At 36.9% G+C, this 22,896-nt stretch overlaps 1 protein-coding gene across 1 annotated transcript in view; it reads left to right on the top strand.

Annotated features, from left to right (window-relative positions):
- BLTP1 (bridge-like lipid transfer protein family member 1) overlaps window positions 1–22,896 on the top strand; it is a 120,913-nt gene that overhangs the window by 96,895 nt on the left and 1,122 nt on the right. Inside the window, exons 65-86 of the mRNA XM_074154853.1 lie at window positions 161–251; window positions 802–864; window positions 2,506–2,750; window positions 3,421–3,636; window positions 4,987–5,167; window positions 6,630–6,822; window positions 8,994–9,155; window positions 9,268–9,407; window positions 10,497–10,698; window positions 11,080–11,283; window positions 11,403–11,582; window positions 13,422–13,559; window positions 13,921–14,178; window positions 15,319–15,469; window positions 15,748–15,905; window positions 16,393–16,585; window positions 16,771–16,988; window positions 17,628–17,879; window positions 18,443–18,646; window positions 20,107–20,301; window positions 21,199–21,333; window positions 22,194–22,359. Coding sequence (XP_074010954.1) covers window positions 161–251; window positions 802–864; window positions 2,506–2,750; window positions 3,421–3,636; window positions 4,987–5,167; window positions 6,630–6,822; window positions 8,994–9,155; window positions 9,268–9,407; window positions 10,497–10,698; window positions 11,080–11,283; window positions 11,403–11,582; window positions 13,422–13,559; window positions 13,921–14,178; window positions 15,319–15,469; window positions 15,748–15,905; window positions 16,393–16,585; window positions 16,771–16,988; window positions 17,628–17,879; window positions 18,443–18,646; window positions 20,107–20,301; window positions 21,199–21,333; window positions 22,194–22,359 — 3,945 coding nt within the window. The remainder of the gene's footprint in view (window positions 1–160; window positions 252–801; window positions 865–2,505; window positions 2,751–3,420; window positions 3,637–4,986; window positions 5,168–6,629; window positions 6,823–8,993; window positions 9,156–9,267; window positions 9,408–10,496; window positions 10,699–11,079; window positions 11,284–11,402; window positions 11,583–13,421; window positions 13,560–13,920; window positions 14,179–15,318; window positions 15,470–15,747; window positions 15,906–16,392; window positions 16,586–16,770; window positions 16,989–17,627; window positions 17,880–18,442; window positions 18,647–20,106; window positions 20,302–21,198; window positions 21,334–22,193; window positions 22,360–22,896) is intronic.

Genomic DNA, 22,896 nt, shown 5'->3' with positions numbered 1-22,896 from the left:
CTAACTGCTTCAATTATGATTTTATACTTTCTTCCATAACAAAATTGTAAGTGCTGACTGTACTTTTTATTGCCGTGTATTTGTGTAGTTAAATATTTGCATGAACATAAAATCCTGCATTAAAACTCAACAAGCTGTTGTGGTTTTGTTTTGCTTATAGCTCTCGACTTGGAGACAGCGAAGACCTCCCAGATATCCACGTAGATGCTGCATCTCCTGGGCCAAGAGTAACTTTCAACATACAGGATTCTGTAAGAATTACGTTATATGTTATACAATTATATTTCCTGTGCCATTTGGTCACAGGTTCATGAGATAGGTATACTTAGGCAGACTTGAATTGCTTGTATGTTTTTGTGTCTTTTTCTGTGTGAGTGCACACACCTCAGATAATGGATGTGGTTTTGGAAGATAGATTTGTTTTGATAGAAGACAGATGTGTTTTGGTTTCCTAACACAGAACTTAATTGAAACATTAGGAAAAATACTTGAAAACGGTATTATTTTAGGCTGATACACATAGTGGTAATACAATTGTTTTATTTTTATCAGAAGTGTGTAAAAAATCATCTAGTATTTTTTGGCTTTAAATATATTTAGAGTTTTTGAAATGAGTATTAGACAGTTTGCAATAACCCTACAGGTATATCCTTCTGTGTATCTGAAATGGATTGTTAAATCTTTGGTTTTGTTTGTTGCTGTGTTTTCTTATTTTTAAAATGTCCCTACTATGTTGGTTTTGCATGGCTGAGATTATTGTAATTGTTTTAATTTTTTTTTTTTTTTTCACTTCTAATTAAGTTGAATAAAACAGCTTTGGGGATTGCACAACAATCCAGCTGTCCAGGGGAAGGGTATTTTCAGGTATTTCTGAGAAGAAGCAAGTATTCTTTGCCAGAGAACTAATTTATCTCACAGGGAGCTGCTTTTCAATGTTTCATCTCTTTTGCACTCAGCTAAACAGAATGTATATCAAATTTGAAAATATTTAAATTTAAATATATAAAGTAAGCAGAAGGCCATGATTGGTTGTTGATGAACTTCCCAGAGTGTTTCTACACCCTTACGTAGACCTAAAACTGGATTGTTTTTGTAAAATGAATTATTGGAATTATGTCTGTATATTTATGAAGACTTTGATCAAGGCTGATGTAAATTGATGTAAGTCTAGCCTTGAAACGTGCTTTAGGAGAGGATTTTTGTGTGTGTGCAGGTGTCTACATCTGCTACTTTGTGTTCCAAGACTGCAGGCATCAACACCAGTACAAAATAATTGCTAGGTGGGAGGACATCTTCTCACACTTTTTGGAATGCCTATATTTAATGCAGAGTAAGACATTTTCAAATAATAGGGAGTATGGAATGTGGCAAAACTTAATGCGCAGAGAAGAAATGGTGCTGCCATTAACTGCTTTAAAAAACATATTTAGGGAATATAGTAAAGATTTTTATTTTTCTTAAAAACAAAACCAACCAAAACTCCAAAACCAAAACAAACCAACAGAAGCAAACAAACAAACACAAACCCCCCCAAAAAAACAAACTCAAGAGATAGTAACGTACATTTTTTCCCTTCCGACTCGCCTCATGCTTCCAGGAAATAAATTTTATTTCTGAGAGAGAGGTGGAAATAAAACATAGAAAAGTTTTGCACATTTAAATATGTTCATGTTTAAAAGCTACCTTGTGTTGTTATATATAAGCCTGGTTAGCTTAAGTTTTGTTGGCGTAGCAAAATGCTATCACACACTTACAGGTATCAAACGTTGAATATAAAAAAGAAAAAATCTTACTGACATTATAATGCCAGTTCTCAGCAAAGCTCTAATTTGAATGTGCAGACAATGACTATGTAGGTCTATAGTAACACTGCGTTAGGCAGTGCTGGTGTTGAACTAACACTTCTAGATATTTTTCACAGGCATTTAAAGAGGTTAATGTTCAAAAATTGCTTGTGTGGTGTTTATGACATGCTTTGTGTGAGAAACAAGAGAGGCCCCTTTTGGAAATCTGGCCTGAAGTTTGTTTGGTGTTAAAGCACGTTTGCCCAAGAGTGCAGCCCAGAGCTGCCCAGTGGTGCCGTACATTCTGTGTTAGCATCCTGCATGCACGCCTCACTAACGCTCCGGGGCCTCACCCCTCTGCGAGGTCCATGATGATTTTTGCTATCTTTGGTTCTTTTATTTCAAAATATTCTTTTAAATTGAAATGAAATGTTTCCATTCCTTCTGATCATGTGAATTGGTCAGAGCATGACCCCTATTTAGCTTACAGATTGAGCTCGATCACTAGGCAATGGCAAACGGCTCCCCACCAAGCCTTCATTTCTTTCTTTTTCATTATCCCTCTTGCAATTTCTATACCTGCTCTCTCTGTATTATGAGGAACTTGGGAGTGGGAGTTTCTCATAGCGGTCTTCCTTTTTTATTTCCAGAGCTATCAATGCATTCTCGATGGAAACAAGATCTGTGGAAATTTACTATCTTTTTGTCTTTTTATAATCAGTTTCCAGAGGAGACAGAAATGGACCTTTTGTCTGTAACTATTGATGGTCCCTCCCATTACTCATCTACTAGTGAAGGCTCATGCTCGGTATTTGGTTCACCCAAAACTCCAGTAGTCTTCTCACCCGGCATTCCCTTCCAGCCTGAAGAAGGACGCCGGGATGACAGCTTATCATCAAGCAGTGAGGACTCTGAGAAGGACGATGACCATGAAAGAGAGAGGACGTACTTTTATAGGAAACCACCGTAAGTAATGGTCCTAAGGAAGAACACACAAATTAAGAAAACACGCTTGAAATATTGACTTTAAAGCTATAAAATCTGATGAAGGATTGGATTTTGCCTGCAGTGTGTATGTAGAAGGCAGGGGAGGTTGTGTTCAGCAGAGGTGACTGTGAGGGAAGGGGGAATTCTGATCTGAAAAGGAGGCAACTGCTAGAAATTTCAGGGCTTGGAACAGAATAAAATAACTGGGAAAGTGAGTTTTTTGAGGCACGAGGCAGGTTTTAGTGGGACCAAATGACAGATTTGGCAAATACAGCATAACTTTCATTTTTATTCAGTGATAATACCTCCACAAAATGCATGTAATAATGTAAATATTTACAAATACGAAAATTATTGTATATATCTTTTCATTCCTTTTCTTGATTGGGAATTCAAGAAAGGCTTAATTCTTTGTAGTACCCTATACTAAGAAAGGATACTTAGTAATGTGTTAATGAAAGATGGATCACTGTATTGCTGTGTAGCAGATGAGGCCTTTTCCAGAAAAGTTTTTAAAATATTATATACTGAGTGTGGACATAGTCTAAGAATGCCAAGAACAGATGTTCAGACATCAGATCAACAGATGTTGGCCCACCTGTTCAGGTAAATGTCACGCTAATATCTAACCACAATTGTGCCTGTGCAGGAGCACCTCTCGCAAGAAAGCAACAGGCTTCGCTGCTGTCCACCAACTGTTCACTGAGCGCTGGCCGACAACACCTACCAACAGAAGTGTGACTGGCACAACCACGGAGAGAAATATTGACTTTGAACTTGATATCAGGGTTGAAATTGATTGTGGAAAATGTGTACTGCACCCTACAACGCTTCAGCAAGAACACGATGACATTAGCTTACGAAGGTAAGAAATGTTTTACCCTGTTCTCCCGAAGGCTACTGGCTACTTAATTTGACTTTATCTATTAAGTCCATCTGTTATTTCCATCACTTAAGTTATGACCATATGTGCAATAATTAATGAGTCTTAAGAGCTGACCTGTTTAAAAAGCATAGATGTATGTGTTAGTTTGTTAGTATCACTTTATTTGTAGTAATTATGTCATAGCATCACCGTAAGTTGCCGTTGTTATGGCCGAGTATGGCATGGGGAGTTGCGTTTGTTTAGCAAGGATGAGCTTATGCCTCTCTTCTGATTTTATTTTTTAAATCATGTTTTGTCTTTCATAAACAAAATGTTAGGCTTTCAAAGCACTTGGGTTATTCTTTTTTTTTTCAGCCTCCAGAGAGGTAACTTTACAACTTAGTGAATCCACGTAATGGTTTGACTAATAATGGGGCTACTAGGTGTTTTCTCATGATCTGAGGGCTCCCATTATTTTCTGAGTGTAAAAGCATGGTGATATTATGTATCTTTTGTAATAAAATGGATTTTTTTAATTATCTGAGGCAAGAAAAGTGCTTTACTTCTGATCTTAATGAGGTTTGATCTCATCCTCATTTTTTAAATTCTCCTTTTATCATGCGTCTGTGATTGGGGATCCAATGGCAGCTTTACATTACATTTTAAAATTTGATATGTCATTAATAATATGGTGAATTTTAAGAAACTTATCTGTCAACAAAGATAATTCTTAATAAGTGTAGTATAAGGAAACAAGATTTACTTGTTTTAACTTTAATTGTAAGAAATAGGAACAAATGAGAAATGCTTTTTCTTACTGAGGAGTATACATAGGAGATCTGTAATTAGAAAGCAATTTGGTTTCCGTCTTTCCAAGACACTTTTTTCTAAGAATTGATACAGAGGGAAAAAGAATCTCTTAAGATGACAGGCTTTACAGCAGAGAAGGAGAATTGGTAAGTGTCTTCTGCATATCAAAGAGTTTTCACAGAGCAGGTTGGGTAGTGTAGATGAACTTCACTGTAGAAGTACAGAACATTGGAAGGTGTTTCTCTAATGACATAGCAATAATTTTGTAGATTTTACTGCCTGAAATAATCACATAATGAAAATGGTGAAGCCAGTCACCTGACAGAAAGGTAATAGAGGTCACAGAAAGTAAAGAGTAAAGCAGAGATTGAAATGCTTTCTTATAGAGTTGATGCTACAAATTTGTTTCAGGCATCTCTAGGTTTTTTAATATTAGAAATAAACTCTTATTAATATGAGCATTAAGCTTGCTTTAATAAATAATATATAATAAATAATATATATATAATAAATAAATAATCTGCATTGCATTTATTTTAGGAGCTATGATCGGAGTTCCAGAAGTCTGGATCAAGAGTCTCCTTCAAAAAAGAAGAAATTTCAAACTAATTATGCATCTACTACTCACTTACTTGCTGGCAAGAAAGTGCCATCATCTCTACAGACAAAATCTAGTGATGTGGAAACAACAGTGTTTTATATTCCTGGGGTGGATGTAAAGGTAAAAGGAGTGTATAACTCAGCAGGGCAGCACTTGCTCTTTCTCTCTGCCTAAGTATGATTTCAAAGCAAATACATTGTTACAGTGTGTAAAGTTCATACATACAGAGCACCTCGGCAAAATCTCTTTTCAGTTATGTAGATACTGCTAAATAGGAATAATGATTTCTGTAATACTATGTTGAAAGCTGATAGATGCTTTTACCCTCGTTTTCTTAGGGGAGGAAAAAAAGTAATCTTGTATGTACCATCAAAAATAGAACTATGTCAAATGATGCTCCATAACAAACAGTGTATGTGATATTATATAATGAAAAGAAATCAGTTCCATTAATAGTTTGGTGTCTAAAATTAGACATTTGTTTTGGATATTTTCTTCTCTGAAGGGTAATTTATATTGCATAGCCTTTTTAAATAAAGGCAGCTCTGTTCACTGCCAGTCATTTATGGGAACGGCAGCTTAATAGTTGGCCCACTAACACATAAAACTCTCTTCCTGTGTCTTCTGTGTTGCTTATTATAGCAGCCAGAGTCTTTGTATAAAAACCTGCTTTATTTAAGACAGTGTTCTCTCAAACACTGTCAAACTGTACACTCCCCTGTTTTTTTAATCATTGCTTCTACATCCTCATAAGAAAGGGCCTCAACAGAAATATTCTTGTATTTGTGATTTGAAATCCTATGGATTTCAAATATGGACAAGAATAGGAAAAACAGGTCACTGCTCCATGGAAACTTCCCTGTAGTTCAGTTGAGGCAATGCCATAAAGCAAATGCTCTTCACTTGAAACAGCCTGACTGTTCTAGTTTTTCAAGGTGGAAGGGCTACGTGTGTCCATTTTTCCAGTATTCCAGGCTGTCTTCAGGGATAATAGTTATGGTTCAGGTCCTGCCCCTTGCTTTTTTAGTCAAATTTAGGAATAGCTAAACATTCTCTACAGCCTTTGTTATGTTCTGTATTTTCATTGATAGTGTATTATGCACACATAGGAATTGTAAACTCTTGGAATATTTTATTATTTTTATTTTTTTTTATGCAACTTTTTGTATGCTGGTGTTCAGCAGTGGAATAATTTTACCATGCAGTAAGACAGAAAGCAGGTGATGCAGCAAGGAACAAATAGTTGGTGGCACAGGATGTGTATGATGTAACAGAGTGGAGGAGCAAGCTTTAGGCATTGTTCCTAAATAGTTTCTTTCCTCTGTTTCTCTGTGTTTCCTTGATATTTTTTTAGTTATATAGTTAGATATTTTTTTAGTTTATTAATTTATCTTCTTTTGTACAAAGATGACAGTGCATGGGCTATATGTATAGGACGTGAATTGGAATGTAACATATCTTACAATGGTATCTTTGTAAGTAATGAGGGAAAAAAAGAATTGAAAGTAAGGAGTGACACCAAACTGCTGTATAGAAATTGAGCTACTTGTATGAAGTAAATTGATCTTTCTTTGCATTCCAGTTGCACTACAACTCTAAGACGTTGAAGACTGAATCGCCAAATACTTCTCGAGGATCTTCTTTGCCAAGAACCCTTTCCAAAGAGTCCAAGCTGTATGGTATGAAAGATACTGCCACATCTCCTCCTTTATCTAGCACTATCCACAGCAAGACTAACACCTTACTTCCTCCCCAGCCCCCACCCATCCCATCAGGTACTTATAGACAATAACCTTCTAAAACTATCCTGGATTTATATCTTTTCTTCATGTAATCTACTAGCTTTAGATCTGCCTGCACATTACCTGAAGCACCGTATTTATCAAGTCTTTACCTTTGGCTGCAGAACCCTGATCTCAGGAGTATGAATGCAGTTCATAAAGCTGCATTTTTAGAAATCTCTTGCCAAACCACTCTCAGTAATATTTGTCATAGTCAGCACATCCCAGTGATGGGCTGTCACTGCCTTCTCCCTATATTCATTTAACAAAATAATGCTTATTACTGGAAAGCAAAATTTAAGTATCCATATAAAAAGTGAATGCGGACTGCTTTATTCCTCATAATGCAAGAAAAAAAATTCAGATGAATCCTTGTGTCCCTACATCCCTACATTACGCTATTCAAAGAACACTTTCAGCTTTTAAGTGCCTTCTGCTGCACAAGTAATGCGTAAATTACTGCTTTCTGGAACTGGGTTATATCTTGTACTACTGAAGCAGCTGATTAGACACATTTGTATTAATCAAAATACCAGACTATTGTCCTCAACTGTTGCAGGCCCTTAAATAACCATGATTTGGAGTATCTCAAGTTTTAATACTTAAAGTTTTGTTTTATCTCCACTGATTCCTGTTTTCAAGCAGGAGTCCATTGTTACATCGTGTCAGATCTAGAGGTATGTAGATTGCACCTCCAGCTTCTGAGACATTCACTCTTCTCTCCTTTGGCATTTGAATGTCACTTTAAAAAAGAAAAATCAAAATTTGATGAGCAAGCAGAATTAGTAACTTAAAACAGTTGTGTGGGGCTTTTTTGTGGATTTTTTGTTGGTTGGTTTTGTTTTTTTTTTAATAAAGCCAGAGGAGATGCTGGGAGAGAACAGTGAAATGGGGGCACCTTCCTCAATTATCCATGCTGTTGAACCATTAGTTCTTACTCCTTTTAAGTGTCCATCCTCTTTATGATTACTGAATGTTTTGTAATCTTGGTTTGTACTACTACTTTCAATTTTGCTCTGTATTCTCCTATCTTCTTTCCAATCTTTGCCTTTTAATTTTTACCATGTCATGTCCAGTTACTGAGTCTTGTTTCTGTGTCTGTAAACTCTACATTTGGTGGGGGGCTTACAGAAATGGCACTTGGGAGACATTTATATGATCATACAAAACTAGGGATTGCGATCACTTTTTTTCTTTATGCATTGTATTTTTAGATATATTTATTAGTTCTGAGTTGTTCTGAAACACATTTATTTTTAGTTATATTACTTTTTTAATATTACTTTTCCTCTGGAATGGAAACCACCTTACCTTGTTGTCTTTGGTCTCCAGTAAGGGCAAGATAGGCACTAAACAGAAGAGTTTGCATAGCATGAAAATTCAGTGCTTGGGGCTTTTTAGCAAATAAAAGGATTTTTAAGCTCCATTTTAGTCACTTAAATTATGTCTTTCTTGGAATATTTAAAAATCAGTATGTTAATTTATCTCCATTCTAATAGCTGTATCTCATAGAGACAGTAATTGAGCTGGTACTAATACCTTCTGTGCATATTTAGATTTTGATGAGCATGGATCCAAGTGCTAGACTCTTCCACAGGTTTAGAAGGCAACAATCTTTTTATTAGTTTATACTCTGGCTAGCTCCAGGTTTTAAAAAAATGCTGGTTTAGAATCTTCAGTTATTCTTTGCATAAATATAGTAGGACTTGCCATTTATAGTTTTAATTTTTTGGTGTATTTTCTTACTTTAAACTGATATTCTTTCCAGGCTCATGTATATGTTTTTCCTAATTCCACCTTCATTTCCAGTCAGCTGCGGCTACTTTGCATTGTGTATTTGGGGAAGAATTGTGTGTGTCTGATTTCAGTGCCGTTCTTTAAAAAGCAAAGTGGTGACAATGACGTATGACAATGAGTGCTTGGTGAAGAACATGCACAATGGTATTATAATCAAGCATGAAAGACTAATAGTTGTTTTTGCACAGTTTTCTTAGGGAAAACTTATGGCTTAATTTTTTCTAACCAATTTGGTTTATGCTTTTTCAGATGATGATACAGAGAATTAGAGGAAACAGCTGTTAGTTATGAATTATCTTCTAATGTTTATCAGTCAGTTACTGTTGAGTGGTATCATGTTAGACAAATTTGTCTTTTAAATGTTGCAGCCAAAGGGAAAGGAAGTGGTGGAGTGAAAACTGCTAAACTGTATGCATGGGTTGCGCTCCAGTCATTGCCAGAGGAAATGGTGATCAGCCCATGCTTACTGGACTTCCTAGAGAAAGCTCTTGAAACCATTCCAATTACACCCATTGAAAGGAATTACACAGGTAATATTTGTATTCTAGTACTCTATGCTTTTTCTTTTTTGTCTTTTGGTGGCATTGAGCTGGTCTTCCTTTTACATTCCACTTTCTAATGAGTTCTTGTACTTGTTAAAAGCTGTTAGTTCACAGGATGAAGACATGGGACAATTTGATATACAAGATCCCTTAGAAGAGTCTACAACATCGCTAGTATCGTCCTCAACATCAGCATATTCATCCTTCCCTGTGGATGTGGTGGTTTATGTACGAGTTCAGGTGAGGTTTTAACTCAACATTCAGTATAGTAACTCCAGTCACAGTCTTTGAGACAATCCCTGCTTCTAAGTTTGCTTTTTAAAAAATAAAAAATACTTTCAAGCGTCCTTTCTGAGATATTAATGTCTAGTGTGATGATAAAATTACTTACTTCAGCAGAAGTTCTGACATATTTTAGTCCCATGGAGACCGAAGAAATGAGCTATTTTGAAAAGTCACAAAAGTTCTGAACATCTTAAATCATTACTTCTTCCTTGTCTCTTTTGAACTTCTTTCGAAAATATTTTTTATAACTAGTATTTCTATCCGTTGTTTATAGATACCATTACAAAACAAAAATAATCATTAAAAATTTTCTCAGTTTATATGGAAAATGTAGGAATGTACAGATATCATCTACAAGGCATTATTCATGCTGGTTAGTATTTGATGTGTCTGGGCTTGTTCCATATGTCAGAGAAAGGTGCTACTGAAGAGATTCAGAGCACTTGAACTTGATCTGAACGTTGCTGTTATATTTTTCCACTTTGCTCAAACAACATTTTTTTTCCTGGTATAAATTTGATTATGTTCCCAAACTGAACATCATCTTCTAACAGATGCTTTCTTCTTTTCTTTTTTTTTTTTTTTTTTTGTTTTAATGCCTATGAAAATTCACCACAACAATCTGTAGACTCTCTCAGCTTTTACTTGCAGGCTCGTCTGGCCAAGAATGTGTTGAGGAGAGCTGAGGCTTTCAGCATCAGCTCCAAGTGGTCCTGTATAAGTTCTTGCATGAGATGAGCTGCGAATTGACTGGGGCAGGAGGAAGAGGGGGATGTTCATGTACTCTGCTGCATCCAGGCTTCCTGTGCTTAAATTTTCCAAAAAACAGGTCCAAATAATAGCTCTGGTGCCGGAAGGATTCCCTGAAATTAATGGCCCTCTATCAACTTGTATACAGTTATCTTACTAATTCTAAAACCAGTCCAAAAAGGCTGTAATTTGCTTAGTTTCAATAAATATGTAGCACTTTCTAAGCCATAGTTGGGATGTTTTTAGTATTTCATATTTGTTCACTGAATCCTTTATTTTCTTTCTGTCTTTCAGCCCTCTCAAATCAAGTTCAGTTGCTTGCCAGTATCAAGAGTTGAATGTATGTTGAAGTTGCCTTCCCTGGATCTTGTTTTCTCTTCAAACCGAGGAGAACTGGAAACATTAGGCACAATGTACCCATCAGAAAACGTGTCAGTTGGTGGCAGTTCTTCACAGAGTGGCTCAAAGAATTCAGTTAATAAATCTGGAGCACCAGGTAATATGTATAGGAATGTTTATACTATATACAGCTTATAGCATAAATAAATATAATGTTCTGTTGTCTAAAACTAGAGTAGAAGATAAGCTTTTACACATCTTAAGGCTAGAGATTTACGTGAGTTCAGAAGGATTTATTCATGTTGTATCAGTTTCCTGTAAAAGCCTGCACACATTATTGGAGTCTTTCTTGCATTGGTTAAGTGAGTTCAGTCATCTCTTATAAAAGGCTATAGAATATTTAAGCTATATTGCTGCTACAAGGGCATAATTTGATGTGCATTTGGTCTGTTTAATATTTCTGTTAACAGTATTATCTCATGTTTGAAAATGCTTTTGTGCTAAAACTTAACTTTTGCAAAAAAATATTTGACTTCAGGTTCATCACCTGGACTTGGCAGCCCTCTTGGCAGAACACGGCACAGCAGCAGTCAGTCAGACTTAACCACTTCTAGTAGTAGCTCTTCAGGCCTGAGCTTTACCGCCTGCATGTCCGACTTTTCCCTTTACGTGTTCCATCCGTATGGAGCTGGAAAACAAAAATCTGCTGTTACTGTTCTAACCCCTGGATCAGGAGCCCTAGGTACAGAAAGAACAAATTTTTGTTTGCTTTAATGAACATTGTTCAAGTTTGGCATTGTTTTCTGAACTGAAGATTTGAAAAGGTCACAGAAGATTAAATTTTTTCCTTTCTATCTCCAGGTAATATGGATGAGGAACCAACTTCGGTCACTGGCCGGAAAGATTCCTTGAGCATTAACCTTGAGTTTGTGAAAGTCAGCCTGTCACGAATAAGGCGTTCAGGAGGTTCCTCCTTTTTTGAGAGTCAGTCTGCGAGCAAAGCTACCAGCAAGATAGATACTACATTGATAAACATATCTGGTAAATGCTTGTTTCATTTTAGTCCCATCTATTCAGCTAATTAGAGAACTGCTATTCCAGTGATAACTTTACTCTCAGCAGCTTTTGTAGATCTTATGAGAGCCATCTACTTGTAGTGTGTACTAAAATTTTTGCTCTTTTTGGATGAAGTAGGGATTGATACATTAAATTTTAATGGTACGTGGATTACCTATTTGCAAATGCACTTTTTTTTTTTAGCCTCCCGATTCATTTCATTTAACTAAGTGGGCTTGCTCAAACACTTCTCTGACATGAGTCTGTGTGACTTAATGTGACCCTTGAATATTTTGAGATTGTACTGGCTCTGGCTAGGATGCAGTTACCTTTCTTCACAGCAGCCCATATGGTGCTGTGCTTTGAATTTTTGGCTGAAACAGTATGGATAACACACCAGTGTTTTGGCTGTTGCTGAACAGCACTTGCACAGTGTAAAGGCCTTCCCTCTTTCCCACTCCACCTGAGAGCAGACACAGCTAGGACAGCTGACCCAAACTGATCAAAGGAATATTCCATATCATATGATGTTGTACTTGGTAATAAAAGCTCAGGGAAAGGAGGAGAAAGTGGAGATGGTGGTGGTTATGGCATTTGTCTTCCCAAGCAGTGGTAAGGTGTGCCAAGGCCCTGCATTCCAGGAGATTGGAACGGATGGGCACCTTGGTGGGCATTTGGCTGTTAGCCAGGGCCAACCTATAACCGAGATAAAGCCTAAATTGTTTGAGTCAGCCACAGGGGAATGAACTTCAGCAGGCCACCCAGTGCCCTGGTGTGAGCGCTCCTTTATGTGAACAACCTCAGATTCTCATTGCTGATTTATCTCTTAATACTTTTTACAACAGAGGTGAACTAGTATAATCATAGAACTTTGTTAAATTTATTCCAAATAAGTAGTTAAGCTTTCAGTTGGACCTAGTTTGGTAAACACTAATCACCCATTTTCATAGTCCTCTCTTCAGAAACAGGTATTTTACAGCTCTCTTCCATTACCTGAATAGGACAAAATCTTTTACAGACAAACTTTTTTTTAATTTTTTATATGAAAACTAGAAATAGACTAGTTTTCAAGCAGTCTTCCCACAGAGGGGGAAAAAAAGTCAAAAGTGGACGATGTAGCACAATTAAATGTGGTATTATGGAAATGATATACCGTGCGCGTTAAAAACAACAGCTGAATCTCCTAGATTGCAGGCTGTTGCCTTAGTGTTCTTCAAGATATTTTCTTTGTTTTGACCTGATATTTGCTGTGTATTGTTATCTTCAATCTGGGGCTGCACTGCTGCATGTCTAACTCGGTGGTGTAGTTCTGCAGTCTGTTCAGTTACTAGCTGACAAATTTCACCACCTTACCACCTGGTACCTATGAAGCTACAGTGAGAGCAGGACTCCTGAAGACTCAAGGAACCTTGAAGTAAAAGTGGGGTTTAAAGATTTGTTTATTATTTATTTATTTTCCCCCACTGCATATGGGATCCTGAGTTACTGGGCACACCCAGCAGAATAGTTATGATTAATCTGCCATTAAAGCCCTCAGATGAGGAGTCTCAGAGGGATGTACAACACAAGTAAGAACATCAATTATATTCTTAGGTTCCATCTTGCCTTTATGAAATGTGTTTGTATCTAATACTGGATTTGGAGAAATGGCAACACCTTGGGAAAACTGCAGGTTTTAATAACTACTTTTTCATTACAGCAGAGACTATACTGCCGGGTAAAGAAGTATTTGACTATATTGAACACAAATTAATTAGATTTGGTTACCAAACCCTGTTACTATTGAGAATTTACAGTTGTGTGTATATCCTTTTTCTTTGTCAGCTGTCTGTGATATAGGATCTGCTTCTTTTAAATATGATATGCGGCGACTCAGTGAGATTCTAGCCTTCCCAAGGGCTTGGTACAGGAGAAGCATTGCTAGACGGCTCTTCTTAGGTGATCAAACAATAAATCTGCCAGGTAAGGTACTGCTTCTTATCATGGAAAGCCTTTTTGTACAAGGGGTTGTAGTAGGAATTTTATAATGGTTATTACCTGTGTATTGCATGTGTGACTAGATAAACATGTATTATTATTTATTCCATATGCAGTCACTCTTAATAAGTTTAATAGAAAATCCTAGAAAGAAGAAATGGGAAATTTCTAAAGTAATTGAATTATTTGAAGCGCTTATATTAGTGAAGACAGTAGAAAACCTTTAGTTATGATAAATGAAATCTATTTTGACACTCTCCAAATACTTGTTAGTATATGGGAGAATATTGTTAAACAAAAATGAAATGGTTTTTCTGCTTTTCATGTGCTGCTTTATTTCTAGTAGCATCAGGTCCTGGAACACCAGATTCAATTGAAGGGGTCAGCCAGCACCTTTCTCCTGAGTCATCACGCAAAGCATACTGTAGGACGTGGGAGCAGCCCTGCCAGTCTGCTTCTTTTACGCACATGGCACAGTCACCTAATGTGTTTAGTGAGCATAATGCAAGCAGCAGTATGTCACCTGGGACAGCATCGCACAGCTTAAAGTCTCCAGCTGTTACAAGATCCAGGAGCGTGTCTGACTCTTCTGTGCCTCAGAGAGGTTAGTAGACAATGATTTCTTTAAAGTATTGCCATCAGTTGTATCAAAGTGTGTCATTACTCTTTTGTAGAAAGCAACCATAAAATGTTCTTTTCCACTCTGCCTAGGACTGGAGAGCTGATGGCTTAGAGAAAGGAAAATATCTGAAATGGATGAATCAAAGTGTACTTTGTTAGCATACTTTTTTATAATTTTTTTTCATAAAATTGCAGTTTCTCTTATTAGAACAGGAGTTTTTTGGTTGGGATTAGATGAGTTGTCCAGCTTAACTTGATTGCCTTGTCATCTTCTTGGGTCTCTATTCTCATCCAAGCAATTACCACGCTCCTAGCAGAGGGTCAATGTCACAGCTCACAGGTGAGGTCAGATATTTCATCTGAGACTTTGGCCTCATACTAAGAGGTCTAAATAAAGGTAGTTTCTATATAAGAAGTACAGTAACTTTTAATTTCTTTTATTACAAATTTATAGTGGTGTAGCACTGGCTGTGTAGAATATTTATTGCATTAGATAAGAGATAGGAGATTTAGAATATGGTATTCATTTTCATCCAGGAAAAATACCTGTGACAAAAGAAAGGACAGGTATTTTGTTTATTTAGAATGCAAGCAAGATGTTATGTATGAACAGTTTTTTGGAGAAGACACATTTGGAGAAAGATTTATGGCTAGCAGAGTGGCTTGTTGATAGGAAGTGCAATTTTGTACAGACTTCTAAGAGAATTGCCAGGATTTTTGTGAGGAGAGCAAAGAAAACTCTAATATATGAAGTTCTGACTTGGCACTTATGCAAATAACTGCTACCGAAATATTCAAATATGAAAAATTCATTTTCTGAATACACTGGTCTTTTTAAACAGCTAAATAATTTAAAGTATGCTCTTACATGAATGACTGCAAAATAAAAATAATTTCTCTTAAAGATATTAGTAAAATAAACGTGTAAAATGAGTCAATTTCTAATACAACTAAAGCAACGCATATTGCATATCCTCTAGTTCTCGCTTATCCTCGCTCATAGTTTTATGGTGCTCCTTAAATATGGTGTTAGTCTGTCCTTTTGCAATATGTACAATGGATATATTCTGCAGTTCTTCCTAGCATGTGGAATCATTTAAATTTTTGTCTACTTTTTGTCTAGATACTCTCTCAAAAACATCAACTCCATTTAATAAGTCAAATAAAGCTGGAAGCCAGCAAGGAACACCATGGGAAACACTGGTTGTATTTGCTATGAACCTAAAACAATTAAATGTTCAAATGAATATGAGCAATGTAATGGGCAATACTACGTAAGTATAAAACAAGATCAAGCATGTTTTAACAGATGGTGGTGTTTTGGGGGAGAAAGGCCATTTTACCCACAGACTGTTAACAGCTTGTTATCTTCTAGCTTTAAAATCCTAACTTTTCCAGTTTTGACTGTGAAGCCCCTCACGAATACTGGTAAATGCTTAATCCTGAAGTCACATATGCTTAAACCACATTGTTTACTGCTTTCCAGTAAATAATTTTCAGTTTCTCTTTTGACAGACCGGAAAACTTTTGTTTATTTTCACTTCTGTTCTAGGTGGACCACCAGTGGTTTGAAAAGCCAGGGTCGTCTGTCTGTGGGTAGTAGCAGAGATCGGGAAATTAGTATGTCTGTTGGCTTAGGAAGATCCCAGTTGGACTCCAGAGGGGGAGTTGTTGGAGGTACCATAGATGTTAATACCCTGGAGATGGTGGGTAAGTTGCTTGGTATTAGTATATACTCCAGACAATAAATGTGAAAAACTAAAGAATACACACAGTACCTGGCTTTGTGAACCTGCTAGTACCTAAAAGCTTTGGATTCTTACTTGAGCATTCTGATACAAGACACACTTTGAATTCAAGGGATAGCCTTCTGATCAGGGGCTGATTCAGTCTCAGGGTTGCTCTAATATTACACTATCTAGTTGTGCAACCCTCCAGCCCCCTTCAGCAGTCTGGACAGATGACAGCTGAAAGATTTGATAGAATTTCAGCTCCTCCTAGAATTTCACAAGTGCTTATGGTCTGGGAAAAGCAAAACTGGCTTTGGAAAGAGGCTGGGTGTTCTGGTGCTACACCAGAGTCATGACCTCCCCGTGCATCTGGAAAAAAACGGTGCTTTCTCAGTCCCTCTGCATCACGTGGATGGCATAAGGGTGATATCACTGGAAAAAACTTTATTGCTTTGGTTCTATTTCAGCTCATATTTCTGAACACCCAAACCAACAGCCCAGTCATAAAATTCAAATTACCATGGGTTCTACTGAAGCACGTGTTGACTATATGGGGTCCAGTATCCTAATGGGAATCTTCAGTAATGCTGATCTGAAACTACAGGATGAATGGAAAATTAATCTGTATAACACTTTGGACTCGAGCATGTCTGATAAAAGGTAATACTTCCTCCTGTGTTAAGAATGTATAATGTTTGATAAGGTCAAATTCTGCCTATGTGTCTCCTGTCCAGTATTGCTAACAAAAAATGTGTCTGCTAGAAAATAAAAGGCTCTTTGTTTGGTGTTTTTTGTCAGTAGGAAATAGATTAACTGCTAATGTTCTTGCTGTTTTTAATATCTAGCGAGATATTTGTCCATGGGGACTTGAAATGGGATATCTTCCAAGTGATGATTTCAAGATCAACTACACCAGACTTAATAAAAATAGGAATGAAACTCCAGGAGTTCTTTACTCAGCAGTTTGATACAAGCAAGCGAGCTTTGTCCACCTGGGGACCTGTTCCTTATCTCCCTCCCAAGACAATGGCCAGCAACTTAGAGAGAAGCTCACATGAGCAGTGTAAGTGGTACAAAAAAACAGTATACTTCCCAAGTAGGATGTTTTAATTGCAAAAATTAATCTGAGCAACTTTATATGTGCAAGTATATCTATTTGACTTGAAATAGTTTCTTCAGTACATTCTTCCTGTAAATTTGGGCTGGCAATAACCTTTCAATGAAGAATGCAAATGCCTCAAGTACTGTGCTAGATCAGATATACAATAATGAACTAACTTACGTTATTTTGGGGTTTTAGTTAAAAATATGTATTTTTGTTTAAAAAATCTTTTTTGCAGTTTTCAAGCTATTTCAATAGAGTTGAAATAGACTCAAAATAGACTTTGAAAACTATTTCATAGAAAAACATTTCTACTTTGAGTAGCAGTGGAAGTGTGATGTTACTCTTACTTTCTATTAATCGTAAGCTGAAACCATAGTTTGTCTGAACAGAATGAGTCATTGATTTCCAAGTATGCTGCTTCGGATACTCTTAAGCTTCAGCAACCTTAGATCACAAAGATGAAACAGCGTCCATGAAATAGATTAGAAAATACTGCTCATAACTCCATGCTTACTAAAAATATAAATAAGGCATCAATCTTTCCTGTATCTTTCTCTTTCTGCAGTTTGTTCTTACTATTGCATGTTTACTTTACAGTCTTGGATGCAGCCCATCATCGCCATTGGCCAGGAGTTTTGAAAGTGGTGTCTGGGTGCCATATATCCTTATTTCAGATGCCATTGCCAGAAGATGGAATGCAATTTGGAGGATCCATGAGCCTGCATGGAAACCATATGACGCTGGCTTGTTTTCATGGACCTAATTTCCGCTCAAAATCATGGGCTTTATTTCACCTCGAAGAACCCAATATTGCCTTTTGGACAGAAGCCCAGAAAGTTTGGGAAGATGGTAATTCAAATAATTTCCTCACTTCTCTAAATTCCTTTAAATGAATTTTAAGACTATATTGCTATGTAAGAAGAAATCAAAGAAAAATTTATTTTTTTTAAGCCTGAATCAAGATTATTCCCCCAAAATATACCATTTACCTAAAATAATAATCTATTCCCTCACCGTCTTTACTACAATTTGCTTTATCTGTGGAATAATGCAAAGTATGTTTTCAAATATACTAGATATGTCCCATATAATATGCCTACAAAATAGATCATCTGCCTTTTTAATTGCATGTCTGCGTTTATGTAATCCTTTGTATGATGAATTTTGATGGTCTTATTGCTTATATTTGTCTTTATGTTGAGAAATTTTTACTCTGTAGCTACTGAGTATATTTAATTTTTCTGTTGTTTACAAGCTTTATAACAGTTTTTAATGCCACTGCCATACTAATTATTCATGTTAAATACCTGTGTGAGGAGAGTAAGAGGAGAAATCCTACTACCCTTACCAAGCTGCTTTTTCCATTTTTCTTTTCCCTCTCTCCCCCAATGCCTCCCACACCTTCAATGCAGGTACTAGTGAACACTCCACGTATATTGTGCAAACCCTGGACTTTCATTTGGGCCATAACACTATGGTCACCAAACCGTGTGGAGCACTGGAGAGCCCTATGGCTACAATCACAAAGATAACAAGGCGCCGCCATGAAAACCCCCCACATGGAGTTGCCAGCGTGAAAGAGTGGTTCAATTATGTTACAGCCACAAGGAACGAAGGTTAGACTCATGTTCATTAAGTGTGGGGATGGTCTGCTTGCCAGGCTGCGCAGATCATGCTCTTTAAAAGCTGCTAAATTTCAAGTGGGCTACAGGGAGAAGGGAATTTGAAATGATGGAAGTTGTTTCTTCTTGAGAACCTTATGGTGAGCTGTGGAATGAAGCACAGCAATATGCAGAACAGCTGGAAGTGTTACTGAGCTAAGTCCTTTTTCACACTGCGGTAAAGCCAAAATACTCTGTTAGTGTACAGGATGTTTACATATCTGGCGTTACAGTAGTTCTGGTCTTCTCCTTTTCCAAAAGGAGAAGGAATGTATGCAAAAAATTTTCTTGTTTCATATCTAGTTGTGATCTTGTATCATGAGGATATACTTCACTGTATATGAAGGATTTATTAATTAACTTGAAGTAGGAATATATTTTAGTCTTCTGTCACCACTTAGGACTAACACTTGAAAGTCACTCATCTGCCTGAAGCTTTTCAACCTTTAGCTGCTTCTAGGCCTTAAAACATTTTGAATCATATCTTTAAATCGTTGTTAATTAGAAAATAAGACTTTCAAGATAATGTTAAAAGAATTCTTAAAATACAGCTGTCACTATTCGATTCACAAACCGTAGAATCAGTAGATGATATCAATAGAATTTCTGTGAAAGGGCGAACAGCAGAATATGGCATATAGTGAGAAAGGAGCAGATGATAGTTTTTTTTTAAATTATTGACACATAAACTAATATTTATTCCTTTTGAAAGACACAACAGGATTTAGCAGTTGAAGTTCACAAATAGAGGTGCTGTCTGTTAGATGTTTTTACGTAGCCCTCTTTTGCTACATCTGGAGCATTTAAGTATATAAACAACAAACCCAACATTCGATTGGTTGACTTTGTGTAGCTGGGCTTTTGGGAACAGGATAAAGGATATAATCTTCTTAATGATCATACACCAGCAATTTTACAATAAAATAGTAACCTTTCTTAACTTGTTCGACTTGTCACAATTTTAACAACTGGAAACTACTTCAAATGATGTTGCACGTGTACCATGGTAAAAGTCTTGTGACAAAGTTGGATTTCTGGTCAACAGTGATTTCTGACAGCAATGCTGCCTCAGTGAATTTAGATATTACGTGTACTAATTAGAAATATTTATTTTTATTTTAAGTACACTGTATTTTCAAACCCAAAAGGCGCACTTTGAACCCATACAGTCTATATCTCATTTAACTGAAAGCTCATTACTAGAACAGAGTTGTGATAGGGTGGTCAGATGAGTAAAATCCAAAAAACTAACAAAGATTCTTAGAAGTGCTGAGATGTTACAATACTGACACTTACTTCCTTCTCCCATCTTATGAGATGTATTTTGTAAAAAATTGTCACCTGTCTGTGCCGACAAGAATAACCTTTTTTTAATAACGACTACTGAATTCAGGAATTTCCCATTGTCCCTGTAGAGTTAAACCTGCTTCGAAATGTTGATGCTAACAACCCAGAGAGCAGCACAACAGTGAAAAGCTCAAGCTTGCTAAGTGGATTCAGAGGTGGCTCCAGTTACAACCATGAAACTGAAACCATCTTTGCATTGCCAAGGATGCAGCTGGATTTTAAATCTATTCATGTTCAAGAGCCCCAAGAGCCTTCATTACAAGGTGCAGTAAACGTAATTTGTTTTTTCTTGATCCAAAGCTATTTCTCATAAATGAGGAGTTAAATACAAATCTACCGTGCTGATCAAAGGATTTAATCTGAGAATTACTGCAGATCTGCAAGAAAGGATACAGTTTCATATTAAAATGTTGGGGGAATTCTGATGAGAGAGTGAAGATCTAGTCCAGCGCCTGGTCACTATAGAAAAAAAAACTTACGAAGAGAAATGAATATGAAAATTTCAGTTAGGCTGTTTTTAGGGATTTTGTTTTCTTATTTTTATTAAAATGTTAGAGAGGAAGGCCGTTCTGAAAAAGGGAATGTGAGATAGAAACCTAAATTTTATGCTCTTGTTTTCAAACTGTTGTCTTCAGACTGCAATTTGAACTGGTGGGAAATAAGACTTCTGAAGGTGTAAGGCATTAATATAGATGTTTATCTTGGCTGAACTGCAGTTTACTCCTGATCCTAGGCAGTACTGCTAGATAAGTCAACCTGTTGGGTTTTGGTTGGTTGTTTTTTTTTTCAATAGCCAAACTAGCAAAATCTGCTATCAGCTTTTCTTATTCTGTAAAATCATGCATTGATAGCATAGCACAAGCTAGTGATACCGCTCTAGGTTGACTTTCCACCTTGAGGATGATCAAGGTTGCTATGTGGTAGTATTTCTTTATTTTCAACATCTTTTATAAAATACCAGAAGTTACTCTGGTGGGAAAACTGTTAAAAAAATGCTGAGGCTGCTAACAAGATGTTAATTTTGGTCCTTCCTCTCTTTTGAGTCTCTGGTTCAGTAACAGCAATGTAATTTTCAAATTCTTTGTATTCAAATTCTGTGTGCTTTTATGTATACTGTATGTACTTATAAGTGTATTGATACTATTTTTATCTGACTGTAGATACAAGTGTTAAACCAAAGGTGGAATGCAGTGTAGTAACTGAATTTACAGACCACATTTGTGTAACTATGGACGCTGAATTGATTATGTTTCTGCATGACTTGGTATCTGCTTATCTAAAAGAAAAAGAAAAAGGTAAGTTGTTACTTACGAGGTTACGTTTGTCTGACAATCCGCAGTTGTCAGACTATTTGATAGTAAATATTTTCGTACGTCTCAATAGAGTTGACTTGTTAAAAATTGATTTAATTTTTAAAAAAGTTAAGCCTAATTGCTTCCACTGAAGTCAAAAGAAGTAGTATTAAATGTTCTTGAAATGTAGACTTAATGTTATGAAATGATAGCTACCTCTTTCAGTTGCTGCTAAGTGAAGTTTAACTATACAATAACAAAAGTTTTTTCCGGGCTATTTTAGACTGAAAGCCAAGAGGTATTTTGACACTTCTTGACATTGTTCAGGAAATACTTGATCTGATTTTAAGTCAGCTCCTGTTTAGACTGGAAGCAGAGTAGTTGCATATAGACTTACAAACCTCGTGGCGTCACTGCGATGACGTGTCACCGCTGCACGGGGAGCTGTGCTCGTATCACTGCCGGGCACTCCGTGGCTACACCGTGTAGGTACAGCAGGTTACCTCCAGCGCAGCACCCAGGCGCAGTAAGCTGTGGAGAACAGACTAATGGAATGTGATATGCTTTGTCGGATGCCATGATGAATTTGAAAGAAAGCCCCTGTATATGGATGCAGAGAGAAGGAAGAATCCCACATTCCAGTGTTATCCAGTGTCTATTACAGTTTTCATGGAGTATTTTTCAGTAGCGCTTTGTTCAAACCAAAACTGTTTGCCAGAAATTCTGTTAAACTGAAACACAAGGTGGTTCTCTCTTTTTTTTGCATTTTGTACTTGTGTTTCTTTAAATGATGTACAAGGAGAATTCAAGTGAGACGCTCGTGACTGACTGGTGTGGGGTTTTTCCCTCTCTCCATTTCGTAGCAATTTTTCCTCCTCGCATTTTGGCTGCTCGTCCGGGGCAGAAAAACTCCGTTGGTGTTCTTGAGGACAGCTCCACTGACAAAGAGGGGGAGGAAAGCATTACTTACACTACAGTCGACTGGAGAGAATTTATGTGCAATACGTGGCATTTGGAACCCACGCTCAGGTAAGAAGCAGGCTTATCTGCAATCTCTTTCTTTGCATTTTCTCTGTTGGTACTGTCCCAAAAACGTCAAGTGTTTCCAAGTCGATGGTGTTCAGCTCCTGAGAGGATGAATCAGGTGGATGCTGTTACGGATTTGTCTTTGGTCACTGGTGCTGCTGTGAAAGATTCCTGCTACAGGACATGACAAAAGCTGCTGGATAATTCAATTATCTGTTACATCAGTTAACTTCTAGATTAGATTTTATGCAGATGAAAGATGTTGGAGGCTTTTCAAAATTAGGCTACAGTAAAATTAAAACTCACTAAGGACCACAGATGACTGTGTTTCACTGTGCTACAACAGTCTGCTCACATTCTGTCAGGGTTTTTCATCTTGCGATTTTCGATTTCTAGCATTCCAGTTTTAGTGCTTCTTTAAACAGTCACCTTAAAATAAAAAGCACCGTATACTCGTTGCTATGTGGCAGTTTAAACTTAGCATGAAAGAATAGCGTGTCCAGCGGCAGATTACTGCTCTTCAGGTACACTTTCAATCAC

Source organism: Numenius arquata, chromosome 10 (assembly GCF_964106895.1).
Source record: "Numenius arquata chromosome 10, bNumArq3.hap1.1, whole genome shotgun sequence".
NCBI lineage: Eukaryota > Metazoa > Chordata > Aves > Charadriiformes > Scolopacidae > Numenius > Numenius arquata.
This window is presented reverse-complemented; position numbering and strand designations above follow the sequence as displayed.